At 38.3% G+C, this 18,606-nt stretch overlaps 1 protein-coding gene across 1 annotated transcript in view; it reads left to right on the top strand.

Annotated features, from left to right (window-relative positions):
* lrp1b (LDL receptor related protein 1B) overlaps positions 1-18,606 on the top strand; it is a 1,292,371-nt gene that overhangs the window by 897,064 nt on the left and 376,701 nt on the right. The window contains exons 36-41 of the mRNA XM_033023505.1: positions 5,534-5,668; positions 5,764-5,893; positions 12,872-12,998; positions 13,161-13,312; positions 13,520-13,644; positions 16,449-16,820. Coding sequence (XP_032879396.1) covers positions 5,534-5,668; positions 5,764-5,893; positions 12,872-12,998; positions 13,161-13,312; positions 13,520-13,644; positions 16,449-16,820 — 1,041 coding nt within the window. The remainder of the gene's footprint in view (positions 1-5,533; positions 5,669-5,763; positions 5,894-12,871; positions 12,999-13,160; positions 13,313-13,519; positions 13,645-16,448; positions 16,821-18,606) is intronic.

Genomic DNA, 18,606 nt, shown 5'->3' with positions numbered 1-18,606 from the left:
CCCCAGCCTGCATTTTGTTTTGGTGATTAATCGAGTGGGTTGTTGTATTTGTTTCGGGTGGTGGTTATCTAATGAGGCTTTACCTGAAACATTTATCAGAGTAGCATAATAATATTCTGCAATTCTCAGATCTGTTGGTCAGCCTTAGTCTGTGGAGAGGGAAAAATGATTTAAATATTTAATGCTTTTAGATTGATAATCTTCCATTCATCCTAATGGAAGGTTATTAACCTGAAACATTTAAACTTTTTCCTCTCTTTATTGATGTGGTACATGACAACATGTTCTGTTCTTAGTAAGGAAAAGATGTTCTAATTTGTGTGTTACATCCAAGTAAATCACTTCACGTTATGACCAGCAGTAACAGTGATTATATTTATCTACCTCATGATCTATATAGTTAAAATCTATAGGGCGAGAACTTAAAAATCTTCTGCGCTTAATTGTGACACCAGACAATATTGTTTTTGATATAACAGTGGGTGTTATAACATTGTTGTATCAGTATCAGTGCAGCAAATTATGCTGTCTGGAAAATATGCATGTTTGCAGAATTTATCATAAGTGTTGACAAATTCAATTTTGTTAGCAAGCACATGCTAATTAAACGTCAACTACATCATCAGTCTCCCCAGCATGAAACATTTAGGTCTGCTATGTTTGGTTAAAATTGCTGTACTCCATATTTGTCACTGCTTTTGGAAATAACTTTTTGTCGGTACTCAGCATAATTCGATGTTGGTGCAAATGATGTGTCAGTATCATTATCATTGTGAGTCTGTGGAATGCTCTGCCTCACATGGCGGTGGAGGGCTGTTCTCTGGGTGCTTTCAAGAGAGAGTTAGATAGAGCTCTTAAAGATAGCGGAGTTAAGGGATATGGGGTGCAGCAGAGATTTATATCAATTGGCTTTGACACTTCCCTCAACATTTTGCAATGTAAACAAAATAGGGAACAATAAGCTTCAGTTAAGGTGAAAATGGTGATTACCTCAAAAGTGCAACAGATCAATAAATTAATGTAAAAGGAAGGCAAACAAGCATCACAATGGACAACATATAAAGAAGAGTATTAGCATGGCTGCTTTTTCAAGGAAGCAACATGGTGGGCTGTGTTTTTTGTGCTATGTTTTAATGGTGCTATGAGTATCGGCATTCAGCATGTGAAAATATGTTCCGACAACATGAAAAAATAGATAATTCCTGCTAATAATTTGGCTCCAACTTTGCCTTATTCCAACCTAGAAGAGGACAGCAGGTAGTGCCAGGATGGACACTACCCCACACTTCACTATTCCCACCTGACTGTGCTTGACGGTTTAATTTATGAGAGACAAAACAAACCATAACACTCCCATATCTACTATAATAGTTTATAATTGCCAAGTGCCATCATGCAACGGAGAATGCAGCTCAGCACATTTTTCATCATAGAATCGTGAGTGTTCATAAATCAAGATGTTACCATCAGACAGGATGAGCCTGATGTCACTCACTAAGTTCAGGAACAGCTGATTTCCTATAACTATCAGCTTATTGAACCTAACTACACACCCTAATCTTATCCCAATGAAGGAACACGTCAAACCACCTCTTGCATTTTCATGTGTTTTTTTTGGTGATTTTTTAACTAATGTCATTTTTTCATTGTTTTGCAGAATTTTTATGTCATTTATGTATAATTTATGTTTTTCTGTGTTTGTGTGAGTCTTTTTATCTGAAGATGCTGCAAGCAAGATATTCATTGTACCTGTACTTCAATGTACTTGTGCATAAGACAATAAAATCGACTTGACATGACTTTTCTCATAAGGTGGCTCCAATCAGTTATGTTTTATTTAGCAGAATTTTGTTATGGAGGTTATTTCAAGGGTTTGAAAAAAAAAAAATTTAGATGAAGGTGTTCATTGATGTGTGGATTGTAGATGGAAAGACAAATACCTTTGCATATTGTTTATCTGGAGGTCAAATGTAGCTGAACAGTTAATAGCAGGACCCTTAACCACAGAAGGATCTCGAGGTCCAAGGTGAGAGCTCCTCGAAAGTAGCTATACAAGTAGATAGTATGGCAAAGAAAATTTATATGTGGAAACAAGGAACTGTTTACTGAAACGGACACAAAGTGCTGAATTAAATCAGCTGGTCAGGCAGCATCTCTGGAATATGGACCAGTGATGTTTTTGGTTGGGACCCTTATTCAGGCTTATTGCATAAGATAATAAGAGCTCTTGTGGATTTTGAAGTAACAGCAACAAAGAGAAGCAGGAGAAAGCACTGATTGGCTCTAGCCCGAGTGGGAGAAGAGTTAGAAGTAGGTTAGAGGGGGAGAACAGTTGAAAAGGAGAGGCAAAGCATGGGCAGACTTAACTCAGAGCTCCCGTGGATTTTGAAGCAACAGCAACAAAGAGAAGCAGGAGAAAGCTCTGATTAACTCCAGCCCGAGTGGGAGGAGAGGCTTGGACATGCTAGAGGCGGGAAACATGTTCCCGATGTATGGGGAATCCAGTACCAGAGACCACAGTTTAAGAATAAGGAGTAAGCCATTTAGAACGGAGACGAGGAAACACTTTTTCTCACAGAGAGTGGTGAGCCTGTGGAATTCAACTGCCCGGCCAAACTGAGCAGGGCCTTGGTCAGGGAGATGACCAAGAATCCATGGTCACTCTGACAGAGCTCCAGAGTTCCTCTATGGAGATGGGAGAATGTTCCAGAAGAACAATGATATCTGCAGTACTCCACCAATCAGGCCTTTATGGTAGAGTGGCCAGACGGAAGCCACTCCTCAGTAAAAGGCACATGACAACCCGCTTGGAGTTGCCAAAAGGCATGAGACACAAGGTTTTTCTGGTCTGATGAAACCAAGATTGAACTCTTTGGCCTGAACTCTTTGGTCTGGAGGAAACCAGGCACCGCTTATCACCTGGCCATTACCATACCTACGGTGAAGCATGGTGGTGGTAGCATCATGCTGAGGGGATGTTTTTCAGCGGCAGGAACTGGGAGACTAGTCAGGATCGAGGAAAAGATGAACGGAGCAGAGTACAGAGAGATACTTGATGAAAGCATTCTGGACTTCAGACTGGGCCGGAGGTTCACCTTCCAACAGGACAACGACCCTAAGCACATAGCCAAGACAACGCAGGAGTGGCTTCGTGACAAATCTGTGAATGTCCTTAAGTGGCCCAGCCAGAGCCCGGACTTGAACCCGATCGAACATCTCTGGAGGGATCTGAAAATAGCTGTGCATCGACGCTCCCCATCCAACCTGACAGAGCATGGAACTGCAGAGAAGATCTGCAGAGAAGAATGAGATAAATTACCTAAATATATGTGTGCTAAGCTTGTGGCGTCATACCCAAGAAGACCTGAGGCTGTAATCACTGCCAAAGGTGCCTCAACAAAGTACTGAGTAAAGGGTCTGAATACTGAAATGTGATATTTCAGTTATTTCTTTTTAATTACTTTGCAAAAAATGTCTAAACACCTGTTTTCATTTTTTTTGTTATGTGACTTTGCTGTCCACCAGTCTCTACAGGCTTCATAGAAGATGCAGAAGAGGTTTACCAAATGCTGCCTGGATTATAACATATTTGCAATAAGGAAATGTTGGACAATAATGGATTATTTTCTCTAGAGAATTGGAGACCACAGCGACCAGATATGATAGAAGTTTATAAAATTATGAGAGGCATCAATAGGGTAGACAGTTAGAAAAAAATGTTCCCAGCATGGAAATGACAAATATAGAGGATATAGCACTGATATTAGAGGAGAATTTAAAGGAGATGTGCAGGATAGGTTTTTAATAGGGAGTGGTAGGTGCCAACACAATGTCAAGGCAGGTGGTGGAAGCAGATACCATCGCGGTGTTTATTAGGCTATTAAATAAACATTTGAAAATGCAGGAAATGAAGGGATATGGATCACGTGCTGGCAGAATGGATTAGTTTAATTTGGCATCGTGTTCGGCATAGACGTTGTGGGCCAAAGGGCATGTTCCTGTTCTGTACTGTTCAATGTTTAATGTTTTACCTGTCTTATTGACCTCTAGGGTGAAGTCTTAACACAATCACCTCCATATAATACCAATAAAAGCTATCCAGATGCTATAATGGCTGGTGCTAAATGCATCAAAGTAAGGGATTTTTCCATCAGTGCTCTTGAGGGAATTGTATCCATGGTCTGTACTGAAACCAGAAACTTATTACAGTTGCATATAAAATTCACCTTGTTCGACCATAAAAGACAATGTCAACAATATGTGGTTTTATGCACTTATGCTGACAGCCTCTTCTCATGCTGCTGGGTTGAAGCCAATCCCTGAAACTGCACATAACATCAAGAACTAGAGGCTGGTGATTTGAATACTGAAACTATAGCTTATTGAAATAAGATGAGAGCCTGAACCCACTGAGTTTCTCCAACATTTTGCTTTTTGTTCAAGTTGAGGATCTCTTGTGTCTCTGGAATTTATCTCCGCATTGAATATTCTCAAACAGATGAGTTTAGAAAATATATTTCAGTAGGAAGATTTCCTTAGCTACTACTACTCCAGTGAGAGCTTAAATAATTGTACACCAGTGTTGATAATTCAACAATACCACTTTGCAAAATAGAAAATATATCACTGTTGTCACTGCAGGTTCCCAACAGGTTTTAGATTTATGATGAAAGTACAAACAGTTGCAGAGCAAATGCACTGATTATATTTATTACACTAAAACAACAATTGTATCTTGTCTGCGCAATTGATCGTGGTTGGAACTAAAGGCAGGAGCCCATTAGAATGGCTGGTGGAACTGCTCCCTCTCAGCACCCACCGCACGGATTCAATCTTAACCTCCAGAGCTGTCTGTGTGGAGTTTGCATATAATTGCACAGGTTCCTCCAGACCCTCTGATTTCTATCGACTTGCAAAGGGATGCAGGTTGGTTGGGCAATTGACCACTGTAAATTGCCACTGGTACGTCTGTGAGTGAAACAATCTGAGCAGAACTTGATGGGAACAAAATAGGTTATTCGAGTATTATAGTGAATGGGTTTTTAATAATCAGTGGAGATATGGTGAACTGAAATACCCTTTTATGTACTGTAAAAGTATAACAGATATCACAGGAGATACATTTTGTAAGTGAAAGCAGTGTGAAAGGGAGGGGTGAGATTCGATCAAATCTCAAAAAGGGGTGATGTTTATATATCAACTACAATATTCTTGACTTGAAAGCAGCTCAACTTTCCTTGCCATCATCATAGACTTAAATAAATGCTAATATATAATATTATAAAACTGTTTTGTCAGATTAGGCGGATGGCAGTGTTCCATGCATGCTCATTGATTAAAAAGCAGTTAGGCAGCAGATGACCTGTTAAATGCATTTTGCATATAATTGGAAGAAAATTGCTGCAAAATGGAGGAGAAATGATAAACAATGGCTTCTTGGAAGATAACTTCTCATTAGGATTTGAATGATGAAAAATCCTGGCAAATTGTGGCTCTTGTGAGCTTTGATTTCTGATTATTTTTTTTGTTGCAGCAAATGATACAATCTACTGGACAGACATGGGAAGGAGCACAATTAGCAGGGCTAAACGAGACCAGACCTGGAGAGAGGATATAATTACTAATGGCCTTGGACGGGTTGAAGGCATAGCAGTGGATTGGATAGCTGGTAGGAGAATTTCTGCTCTTGTTATTGAATTACCTGCTGCTACTACTGTAATTTGTTGGAACATTAACATTTATCTCTTCTACATCTTTTCTCAGGCAATATATACTGGTCAGACCATGGCTTCAATATAATTGAAGTTGCAAGGTTTAATGGATCCTTTCGATACGTGGTCATATCCCAAGGGCTCGATCAGCCACGTGCAATTGCAGTCCATCCAGAGAAAGGGTAAACCAGCAATATTTTTTTTCATAAAAGGAAAACGCAAGACAGGCACATTCAATGTCGTTTCCCATTATTATCACCTCAAAGGTTTTCACATCCTGGCCTTCTCCCTTGGGCTCAACAATGTCATGCTCAATTTCTTATTCAATCACTTTTAAGTTCACAACAGAGCTTCATACCGGTTAGCTTTGGTGAAAGAGGAGGTCCTAACAATATAATTAATTGATCTATGTATCGAAAAGCTGCACAAAAATCCAGCTTTTTCACAAGTTGAAAAATATGAAAAGATATTATAAACTGGCTTCAGCTCTTGAGCAACATAAAGTGCCTTTACGTATGTCTGGATGAAAAGAAAACTTCAAATTGACATTGTAAATTGATATTGAAAATTCCATTTTCATAGCATCATAATGCTGAACTCAGGATATTTAAAAACAAGTGAATCCTTCAATACTAAATTTAATGAACCAAGTAAACATTTGCTTTCCAGATATCATTGTTTACTATCTCCTTCCCTCCTTCTGCCTTTATTGCTTCCTTCAACATTGTTTACCCATTCAATTTCAAAACTAAGATTTTGAACATTGAAGTTGGTTATAAAGAGTTGAGAGTTGTTTAATAGGCAAATGTAAATTACCCTGAATATTTAGGAAGGTGAATATATGTGGTATTGTATAGACAGTGAATATCGAGATATACAACAGTACCTTGATCAGATTGGAAAGTGGACTGAGAAATGGCTAATGGAGTTTAATTCAGATTAGTGTGTGTTGTTGCACTTTGGGAAGTCATAGAAACATAGAAATAGGTGCAGGAGTAGGCCATTTGGCCCTTCAAGCCAGCACCGCCATTCAATATGATCATGGCTGATCATCCAACTCAGTATCCTGTACCTGCCTTCTCTCCATACCCCCTGATCCCTTTCTCCACAAGGGCCACATCTAACTCCCTCTTAAAAATAGCCAATGAACTGGCCTCAACTACCTTCTGTGGCAGAGAATTCCACAGATTCACCACTCTCTGTGTAAAAATGATTTTCTCATCTCGGTGCTAAAAGACTTCCCCCTTATCCTTAAACCGTGATCCCTTGTTCTGGACTTCCCCAACATCGGGAATAATCTTCCTGCATCTAGCCTGTCCAAACCCTTAAGAATTTTGAAAGTTTCTATAAGATCCCCCCTCAATCTTCTAAATTCTAGCGAGTACAAGCCGAGTCTATCCAGTCTTTCTTCATATGAAAGTCCTGCCATCCCAGGAATCAGTCTGGTGAACCTTCTCTGTACTCCCTCTATGGCAAGAATGTCTTTCCTCAGATTATGAGACCAAAACTGTATGCAACACTCCAGGTGTGGTCTCACCAAGACCCTGTACAACTGCAGTAGAACCTCCCTGCCCTTATACTCAAATCCTTTTGCTATGAATGCTAACATACCATTCGCTTTATTCACTGCCTGCTGCGCCTGCATGCCTACTTTCAATGACTGGTGTACCATGACACCCAGGTCTCGTTGCATCTCCCCTTTTCCTAATCGGCCACCATTCAGATAAGAGTCTACTCTCTTGTTTTTGCCACCAAAGTGGATAACCTCACATGTATCCACATTATATTGCATCTGCCATGCATTTGCCCACTCAACCAACTTATCCAAGTCACCTTGCAGCCTCCTAGCATCCTCCTCACAGCTAACACTGCCCCCCCCCCCCCCCAGCTTTGTGTCATCCACAAACTTGGAGATGTTACATTCAATTCCCTCATCCAGATCATTAATATATATTGTAAATAGCTGGGGTCACAGCACTGAGCTTTGCGGTATCCCACTAGTCACTGCCTGCCATTCTGAAAAGGACCTGTTTACTCCTACTCTTTGCTTCCTGTCTGCCAGCCAGTTCTCTATCCACATCAATACTGAACCCCCAATACCGTGTGCTTTAAGTTTGCATACTAATCTCTTATGTGGGACCTTGTCGAAAGCCTTCTGAAAGTCCAGATATAACCCATCCACTGGTTCTCCCTTATCTACTCTACTATTTACATCCTCGAAAAATTCTATAAGATTCGTCAGACATGATTTACCTTTCATAAATCCATGCTGACTTTGTCCAATGCATTCACTACTTTCCAAATGTGCTGCTATCCCATCTTTAATAACTGACTCTAGCATTTCCCCCACTACCAATGTTAGACTAACTGGTCTGTAATTCCCCGTTTTCTCTCTCCCTCCCTTTTTAAAAAGTGTGGTTACATTAGCTACCCTCCAATCCTCAGGAACTACTCCAGAATCTAAAGAGTTTTGAAATATTATCACTAATGCATCCACTATTTCTGGGGTTACTTCCTTAAGTACTCTGGGATGCAACTTATCTGGCCCATGGGATTTATCGGCCTTTAATCCATTCAATTTACCTAAAACCACTTCCCGGCTAACCTGGATTTCACTCAGTACCTCCATTTCATTTGACCACCGGTCCCCTGCTATTTCCGACAGATTATTTATGTCTTCCTTAGTGAAGACAGAACTAAAGTAGTTATTCAATTGGACTGCCATGTCCTTGCTCCCCATGATCAATTTGCCTTTTTCTGATTGCAAGGGACCTACATTTGTTTTAACTAATCTTCTTCTCTTCACATATCTATAAAAACTTTTCCAGTCAACCCAGGGCAGGACTTCCTCAGTTCATGATAGGGCCCTGGCAGACGGGGGTGGAGGGGTGATGTAGAATGGAACAATCTAGAAGTACATGTATATACTTTCCTGAAAATTGTCACAGGCAGATAGGGTTGTGAATAAGGCTTTTGGAACACATTCTTTATTCATTCAGAGAATTTGATATAGAACTTGGAATGTTATGTTATAGTTGTATAAGACATTAGTGACATTGCACTTGGAGTATTGTGTTCAGTGTTTATCACCCTGATTTTGGGGATATACTGTTAAGCTGGAAAGAGTGCAGAAAAGATTTGCAATGATGTTGCCAGCACTCAATGGCCTGAAGAGGTTGGGTAAGTTTAATCCATGGAGCATGGGAGGCAGCGGGATGATTTTAAAGAGGTGTATAATATAATGAAGGGAATAGATGGATTGAACACAGTCTTTTCCACAGGGTGTGGGAATCAAGAATTAGAGGGCAAATATTTAACTTAAGAAAGGAAAGATGTAATAAGAACCAGTGAGGAACGTTTGATTTTCAATCTGAGGGCGGTGGGATAAGCTGCCTGAGGAGGTAGTTGATGCGGGTACAATAACAGCATTAAAAGACATTTGGACAAGTACCCCTAACAAACTGCCCTGGTTAACTACACAGACTCCTGTCCCCATCATTACTTCACACAACAGACTGATTTGTGACTCTTTCCAGAAACAGACACTATTTTTCAATCAATTTGATGCACTATTTTACAAACTGCATCAATGGAGGTCCCTTCATTCCTTTGGGTCTGTGCTAATTCTTGCCAGTTCATGAGTAGAGTTGACATTTCCATCTTGAAGAGAGGCCCAATAGTTAAAATATTATACAACACCTCTTTTAGAGTACTCTATAGCTGGTTCTTCAATCATCCTGCATCTTGTTAAAATCAACATACATCTATGTCAATCTTGAGAGCATATGAGCTTGTTTTTATAATGATGGCACCAGGGATATAACATTTCTGCTTTGTCAACAAATTGACATTTGTTCGAGTAGGTTTTCTGCAATCGAGCTCAATACCCTAGTTTTGACAGATCCCATGTAGGAAGTATTCTCCTTGTAATGATTGGGGCAGACATGAGGTAACTAACACATGGAGAAACAACGGACTGCAGATGGTGATTTACTAAATAAGTCAAAAAGTGCTTGGGTAACTTAACGGGTCAGCTACCATCCCTGGAGAATATGGATAGGTCACATTTCGGAATGGGAGCCACCTTGAGACTAACATGTGGAGATCTTGATGCCCCTCTTTGTAACTTTTCTACTTCTGCAACACCCCACCTATGTTATCACTCACAAATCAAGGTCAGTTCTGTTAATCTTTTGAAAAATAATACCAAGGGAAGTGGATTTTTTTGTTTAACGAATGTTGAATCATTTATGGGCCTGTCCCACGTACACAACTTTTTCAGCGACTGCCGGTACCCGTCATAGATTGTTGCAGGTTGCTGAAAATTTTCAACATGTTGAAAATCCAGCGGCGACCAGAAAGACTCTACAACTCTTTGGGCTACTGAGGAGACTACTCGCGACCATACAGGCGACACCCAGGCGACATGTTGTGGGGTGAAGCCTGTATGGTCGTGAATAGTCGCCCAAAGAGTCATACCTTGTTCTGGTCGCTGGTGGATTTTCAACGTGCTGAAAATTTTCGGCGACCTATGACGGGTGCCGGGAGTCACCGACAAAGTCGCATAAGTGGGACAGACCCATTACTGCTTATCATCGGATACCAAGTAACAAGTTGATATTCCCTGCTTTCCTCAATGTTACAGCTACATTCATTAATCAACAAAAATAAACTAATAATCTATTTTCACCATTACCACACAAATTAAGCATACTTGATTGCTGGTACTTATTATTTTCCAGAAAAAATTCTGATAACAAATTAATAAGTTTATTGGCCAAGTATATTCACATACAAGGAATAGCAGCATTATTCACATACAAGTATATTCACATACAAGGATAACAGCATTAACATGCAATGAGTTAGCTGAGTGGCTTCAATTGTCTGAACCAGCATTTAAAAATATTTTATAAAAGGGTGCAAAATAGTTTTTCTCTATCAATAGGTGACATTCTTTGTTGTTTACACTTGTGAAAATATACTTAAACTTGGAAGCAAGGACTCCAGAGTAATTTTACTGTCTGGGATAATACTGTGTCACAGCTTAGTACTGGCAATAACATTGAACATATAAGGGATCGAGCCCAATTTAATTTGTCAAGACAAACAAAGTGGCTGTTGCATAACCATAACAACTGAAAGTGACATCATTTTGGATATAGATATATCTATTCCTGTAAAGGAAATCAGTTGATTAAATTTAGCAATATAATGATAAGTTTATCATATGGTTCAGAGCAATTTCAACACATATTAGACTATTATAGCAACGTTAATCACATTATTGGCAAGCAGACCTCAATCTGTGCTGAGCACTAATATTCAGAAACAACTGTGAAGCGAGCACCATCTCCTGGATGTCTTCACGTATAACTATTTTTTCCTAATGCAATGTAAATTAATGTTAGAAAATCCAGAATATTGAACTGCTAAGAGATGGGAATTTGTAAATTTAAATGCTTCTGCCCTTGTTAATCTGGATGTATATATTTGTTTTGTTGCAACTATGACAATCTAATTTACCTCTGAAATGCAAGGACATAAAAAAGCTACTGTGCCTCAGAAAAATTAATAAACCATTCCTCAATGCATTGGAAAAGCATGTTTTATGCATGATATCCCCCCCACTGCAATATTATTTTACTGTTCACAAGGTCAAAGACAATGGCAGAACAAACATAGAAGAACAGGTAGACACTTTATGTGACAAGGGAATAAAGTTGAAGGAGACGCAGCGGAAAGATTTGGAAATTTGGATTTTTTCAGAGTTGAAATTAAACATGTTTGCAGAGGTGGTCAGTGATAGATTGCAATTGGAATTATGGGTCTAGATTGGTGCTTGGGGATTGGGAATATGATTGGGCTAGTATTGGGTTCCCAAATTGGGTAATTAAGGTGGGTAGTGGAACTGGGCAGAGAAAAGATGGAAGAATACAACTTTTAAAGAGAACATAGGAATGTGAAATCCATATGTTAAATGCAACTAACACATTCCAATTAAGAAGACACAAAGTGCTGGAGTAACTCAATGAGTCAGGCAGCATCTGAATAACGTGAATAGGTGATGTTTCAGGTCAGGACCATTCAGACTGATTGTAGTTGAGGGGGGGGGGAGAGAGAGACTGCTGGAAGAGAGCTTCCAGCTCTCTCTTTCAGCTTTCTCTCCCGCTCCCTCCTCCCCTTACAACCCCCACATTCCCCCCCCCCCTTACTCCCCGCCTCACGCTATCAGTCTGAAGATGGGTCCTAACCTGAAACATCATCTATTCATGTTCTCCAGAGATGCTGACAGATCGGCTGAGTTACTCCAGTACTTTGTGTCTCTTTTCATAAGAAAGCATTTCTAGTTCCTTGTGTCGACAATCCAGTCAAGAATTGGGCACCAAAGTTGGATCATACACAAGGAAGCTGTAGAACTTCACAATGTATGTAGCCCACATATGTATCTCACACCAGTGAGGTTTTGATTAAACTTAGAAAAAATGCAATGTACCAGGCAAAATAATTCTGAACCAAAGCTTTCAGTGGTAAAAAAAGAGAAGATGTAATATATTTGCACCAAATAGAATATTCCTAATCTGCAACATATGTCCCTCTACATGTATTAGCAGGCAGTAAGGACCTGATTCAATATGTGGATGTGTACCTTTTTGGTCTCAATCAGCATTATTGTTTGTAAAGAACTCACCTTTCACTTTCATTGCACCTGTTATCTCCTTAACTAATGTCAATCTATATTTAAAAATATATATTTTATGTGTATTGTAAGCTTGATACAGGTAAACTTTTTACGTGGGTAACTCTCTATTATTTACCCCTGAAATGAATCTCAGTAGACCCTTATTGATCATTTAGTTCAAGCTATTTTTCACTTTAGTATACAGCAGTTTCAAAAGATTTATAATGTTATAGTTGGATTGCATTTAGAGGTAATTATGATAAAAATGAATGTGTATCCTTTGCTAAAGGTATACTTGTCCCACCCAAGATATTAAAGCTATTAGAAAAAATGGCAGTTTGTATTGCACAAGTCATTTTATATAAAATCCACTGAAGATTTATGACAATGTTCCATGATTTTTAATTTATTGCATGGAGATATTTCTAATAATACACATATTTTATGCTCAGCATTTTTTTTAAATCTTTGAAAATAGGTTAATGTTCTGGACAGAATGGGGACAGACGCCTTGCATTGGGAGAGCACGTTTGGATGGATCGGAACGAATTGTCCTCGTGAGCTCCAGCATTGCTTGGCCAAATGGGATATCAATAGACTATGAGGTTTGTTCACAGATTTGATCCAAAGAATGTCAATAATATTTTCTTCAATTACATTTTAGGAAGTTATTCCTTCCTTGGGTTGTATATATATATTTTTAAATTAAGATGCCTCAAGCTACTCAATAAACGTCATCTGATATCTACTCTGTGATTGATCCTCAGGAAAGTAAATTATATTGGTGTGATGCCCGCACAGACAAGATAGAAAGAATTGACCTTGAAACAGGAGAAAACCGAGAGATTGTGCTGTCAGGCAACAACATGGATATGTTTTCAGTTGCAGTCTTTGGAGTTTACATTTTCTGGTCTGACAGGTAATTTATTTTTCCCATAAGTGTTTAGGATTCAAAATGCAAGGTCACATTGAAAATCTTGAATGGATAAGAGTTCCGGAGTAAACCATATCAAATCTTTGATATTTGTGGCTACCACAAAATGCCGAGCACGGGTGTACGTTCCTATGCTTTCTTTCCGAGTTGATTATGATAATCCTGCTAATTGAGTACATTAACCTTCAACAGGGCACATGCCAATGGATCCATCAAAAGAGGATACAAGAACAATGCTGTAGATGCTGTGACCATGAGAACACATCTCGGAGTCAACCTGAAGGGTGTGAAAGTGTTTAACCGAGCCAGGGAAATAGGTACATTCATTTTTGTTTAAATACTTTTGTATTAAGACTCACTATACAAAGTTAAATAATTTAACAACAAAACAGACAAAATTACATTTAGTGGATTTTTTAACTTTGGTAGATGAAAAGTATTTTGAAGGGCAAACTGAGTTTATTTGAGGGATTTGAGGCATCAACTAATATTTTGATGCAACATTTCAATGCAATTAAATCACATACCCAGAAAGGTATCTGGATAAACTTCCAGTTATAAATAATATGGCTTCTCTTTTTTTCAGATCTCTTTACTATTTGTTTGGCTGGCATTCCAAAGTATCTAATCTGTGAACTATTATATAATCACAGATCACAAAACTGAGTTTACTATACACATGTTTTCTTCTGAGAAACGTATTTACTGGTTGTGTGGTCGAAGGAGTTTGCATTGCTAAAGTTGATTATTGATAATATGATCTACAGACTGTTGTCAGATAATTCCATTTGGAGATTCAAAGCACAAAGATGAAGTAGGGTAGGACATTTGCGACTGAGATGTGGAGAAACATTTTCACCCAGAGAGTTGTGAATCTGTGGAATTCACTGTGAGAAGGCAGTGGAGCCCAATTCATTGGATGTTTTCAAGAGAGAGTTAGATATAGCATTTAGGGCCAAAGGGATATGGGGGGGGAAAGCAGAAACAAGGTACTGTTTTTAGATGATCAGCCATGATCATATTGAATGATAGTGCTGGCTCAAAGAGCCGAATAGCCTACTCCACCTATTTTTCTAAGTTTCTATGTTTCTAAGTCCATCAGCATCAATCAACAGAAAATGTTGAGATATAAAGGACCTATTTAAATATAAATGACTATTGAATTATATAAATATACATTTTAAAGAAAAACAATATTTATTATATTAATGGCAATTCTATATATTTAACATCAGTCAAACTCTGGAGAGCTTTGTCATAAACTACAGTGCGAGCAAAAAAAAATTGCAGTAGTGCCTGGTTTTGATACTGACATATACCAAATGATGGATGTCTTTGAGATAATTTTCTACGTTTCTTCTTAGCATATGATTAAGATGAATTTGGTTAATCTTAAAATAAAGTTTACATCCAGTTGTTTTTCTTCATCTCAGTCCTAAATGGTTTACCCAACTTCATCTTTCTGCTTTGAATCTCCAAATGGAATTATCTGACAATAGCCTGTAGCTCCATTATCAATAATCAACTTTAGGAATGCAAACTGCTTTGACCACACAACCAGTAAATACTTTTCTTAGCGTTTCATCCTTTGCCTAAAACTCCTCAAATGAAAGCATTTATTTAGCCAAATATTGTGTCAAGAAATGCACTCTGAGATTCAGCTGCACATGTAGGCTTTGTAGGATCCATTATAGTGGTAGAAGGCAGGGAACCTAAAGATGAGGTACATTTTCAACTGTTGTTTCACAGCAAAAGATGAGTTTGTAGGCAGGAAGAATTGTTCAGATCCTTTACAAGATTTTACAATTTTAACCAACAAATTTCTGCAGGCATATGAGGAATCACCAAATAGTAGGGTAAGGAGCCTCCTGGTTTAACTAATACAGTTATGTTAATTTAATACATATAACACAGAACATAGCACAGTACAGCACAGGATAGGCCCGCTGGCCCTCCGATCAGCAATGTTTGTGCCAAACATGATGCCAGGTTAAAATGATCTCATCTGCCTGTTCATGATCTATATTCCTCTATTCATTGCACTTCCATATTTCTCTCTAAAAGTCTCCTAAATACCACAATCTCATCTGCCTCCACCACCACACCTGGCAATGCATTCCAGGCCCCCACCACTCTCTGTGAAAAAATAGTTGCCCCGCATATCTCCATTAAACTTCCCCCCTCTCACCTTATAGTTATGCCCTTTGGTGTTTGATATTTTTACCCTGGCAAAAAGGTTCTGACTGTCTACCCCATCTATGTCTCTCAGAATTGTATGTACAATCCTCTACTGCAGTCCTAATTCTGGTATAACTGGACTCTTGGAGGAGCAACCTCTGTGGCTGTGTGACAGAATAAAGCAGGGATGCAACTGATTGGCAGAATAAGCAAGACCTTCAACAAAAGAGTAAAGAAAAATATTTTGAAGAAGTCCAAGGACTCCCACAAGCTCCTGTACAGAAGGGATACTGTAGCTTTTCCCTTTCCTTTTCTCCATGTTGAAGCATAAATTTCTCCATTTTAGATAAGCATTAATTGAAATTCAGCTTTCAGCGTATGCAGCCTGGTCTTTGAATATTGCATCCCACACTTGGAATCTTAAAGGCAATAATATGAATAAAAAGTAAATGTGGTTGTTTGGAAAGAAGGACATATTTAAGTATATATTTTGTGCCTCATCACGTTTCATAAATAGTTTGACAAACCTGAGCTTTCCAAGCTGAACACATTGTGCTGACCATGTTGTTGAGATTAAGCAAGCTAACAAAACCTGCAGGAAATCCAAGATTATCATGTGGAGTGGGAACACTGGGGCAACATCACCCACCTTAATTGAAATTAAGTGCACACCAGGTCTGCCAAATGAAAAGCAAGTTTCACACACATCTACTCCAATTTAAAAACAATTAATTTTGCTTCCCACTGCTTGGGGAATGCAAATAAAATATTGATGTATAAAATCAAATGTATCAAATATTTGTATGCATTGAGTCATACCTAATTCTAGTAAAATTGGAAGTCCTGGATTTAAACCCTTTTTTTTCCTGCTGCATGCGTTGTATCAGTCGAAGCTCATTAACGGATATTGATGATTTAACAATTGAAAACTGCATCCTGACAGGTACCAACATTTGTACAAAGAATAACGGTGGATGCCAGCAGCTTTGTTTATATCGTGGAAAAGGTCAGAAGACCTGCGGATGTTCATACAGTGTACTTGCTGAGGATTCAGTGAGCTGCCGTGACTATGATGGATACTTGCTCTATTCAGAGCGAACAATATTAAAGAGCATCCATCTCACGGATGAAACAAATTTAAATCCTCCAATTAAACCATATGAGAAACCGGAATACTTCAAAAATGTGATTGCATTGGCTTTTGATTACCGGAGAAATACAAGGGGGACCAACCGGATATTTACAAGCGATGTTCATTTTGGAAATATCCAGCTTATCAATGATGACTGGACCGGCAGAAGAGTAATTATAGAAAGTAAGTACACAGCTGAAATGATTGAATATTGTGTTCATTGAATACACATCTTCAATAATTAGTAACTTCTGTTTTGACTCTAATACTCAATCAGCGCAATGAGAAATCCATAGAGCATATGATGCTCATTTATTATGTTATCTGATGTTCCAGTATAGCAGCACTTTGGTTATGTTATTGGATAGACAAGCAAACTGCACAATTGAATTCAGTTTCAAAAAGCTGGAAATTAAAATAATGGTTTTGACTAAAATGACCACAAAGCTACTGGATTGTGGTACTAACCCCATTGGTTCATGAATGAATTTCAAGAAGAGGGCTTTTCTAACCACACGTAGTCTGTCTGTAATCCCATACAGACGTATTAACCCATTGACTTTTCTCTGAGGTATCTTTGTAATTTGTTATTTGCAGTTCTAGAGTGTTTTATTGTCATATGTCCCAGATAGAACAATGAAATTCTTACGTGCAGCAGCACAACAAAATATGTAACAGTTCCAGAAGTTTGGCCACAATTGCTTCTCAAGATAACCAAGAGACACCCAATAACTATCAGACTTATCAAATAAGTCCTTACCATTATTTTAAAAGCACTTGCAACCGTTAATTGTTATTGTAGCATAATAAATCAAAAGAGCTTCCAGTCACCAATACACACATTGTTTCTTGGATGAGTAACTACATTTTGGTTGCATCAAACATATGATGCTTAACATGATTAATTTAGGGAATTTATTCATTTCAATGCACATATCACAATTTTGAACACTTTGTTTTGAAATCACACTGTCAGTTTCAGTCTTGAAAAGGTGACTTGATTATATTTATATTGATTTATATTTATATAAATATAGCAATTTATTTTAAAGAATGTCTACATTTTCTTCAACAGATTATTGTTTAAAGGGTAAACATTTAGTAGTTCATGTTATTTTTTAATGGTTAACATTAAATTATGTTGTTTCAATTCAATGTGGTTCCTCTTCTCAGCTCATCTTTTTTCAGAGCACTCCTGAGGTATTGACTGCTGACTGGCATGCTGTTTTGTGGAGGCCAATTATTTTCCATTATCATTCTGAATGTGTGAGGAATATCATTATACCTCAAATTATTTTCAAACTTAACTGAATGAGCGAAGGATTGAAAATCATGGGTACCAAAAAGGAGGGTGGGATTGGACAAAGGTAGCATTCCAAAGAAGATCGGAAGGCCATTTGGTTTGCTTCATCAGTGTTAATTGCCCAGGACCCCTTATTGATACATTCCTTATGTGCTGCAGGAAGATGAACATTATGCTTACAATGGCAAGTGCTGGGAAACCATTTATGATCTGGCATCCCTTGGTAATATTCCACTTCCTAAGCCAGTGTTGATGGAAACATTTAATCATTTCCCTCCATAGATGAACTAACTGCACAAACTGAGTTGACGGATCCAGTTTATCAACTCTTCATTTATTGCAAGCTGAAGTACTTACTGATCTGTAAAAATAAATAAATTTAGCTCAGCGACTTTAAAGGATTCATTGAAATATGATGCCTTTAATATATTGGTATCTCTATTTTCACAGAATACAAAGGTGATTTTGTGCAAATGAAATTGACTGATATTTCAACTTTAGGTTTACATTTCATATTTATCCTTGGATTATTATCAGATCAGACCTATTGATAATTTGATATGAGCACATGCAGTGAATTTATTTGTGAGTGTTCTTTCATCTTCATCGTCTGCCAGAAGAGATCGCCAGTTGTTATTTATCTCATCTCATTTTCATCCGTTGACC

Source organism: Amblyraja radiata, chromosome 7 (genome assembly GCF_010909765.2).
Source record: "Amblyraja radiata isolate CabotCenter1 chromosome 7, sAmbRad1.1.pri, whole genome shotgun sequence".
NCBI lineage: Eukaryota > Metazoa > Chordata > Chondrichthyes > Rajiformes > Rajidae > Amblyraja > Amblyraja radiata.
The sequence above is the reverse complement of the archived record's forward strand: the minus strand, read 5'-3'. Positions and strand labels throughout refer to the sequence as shown.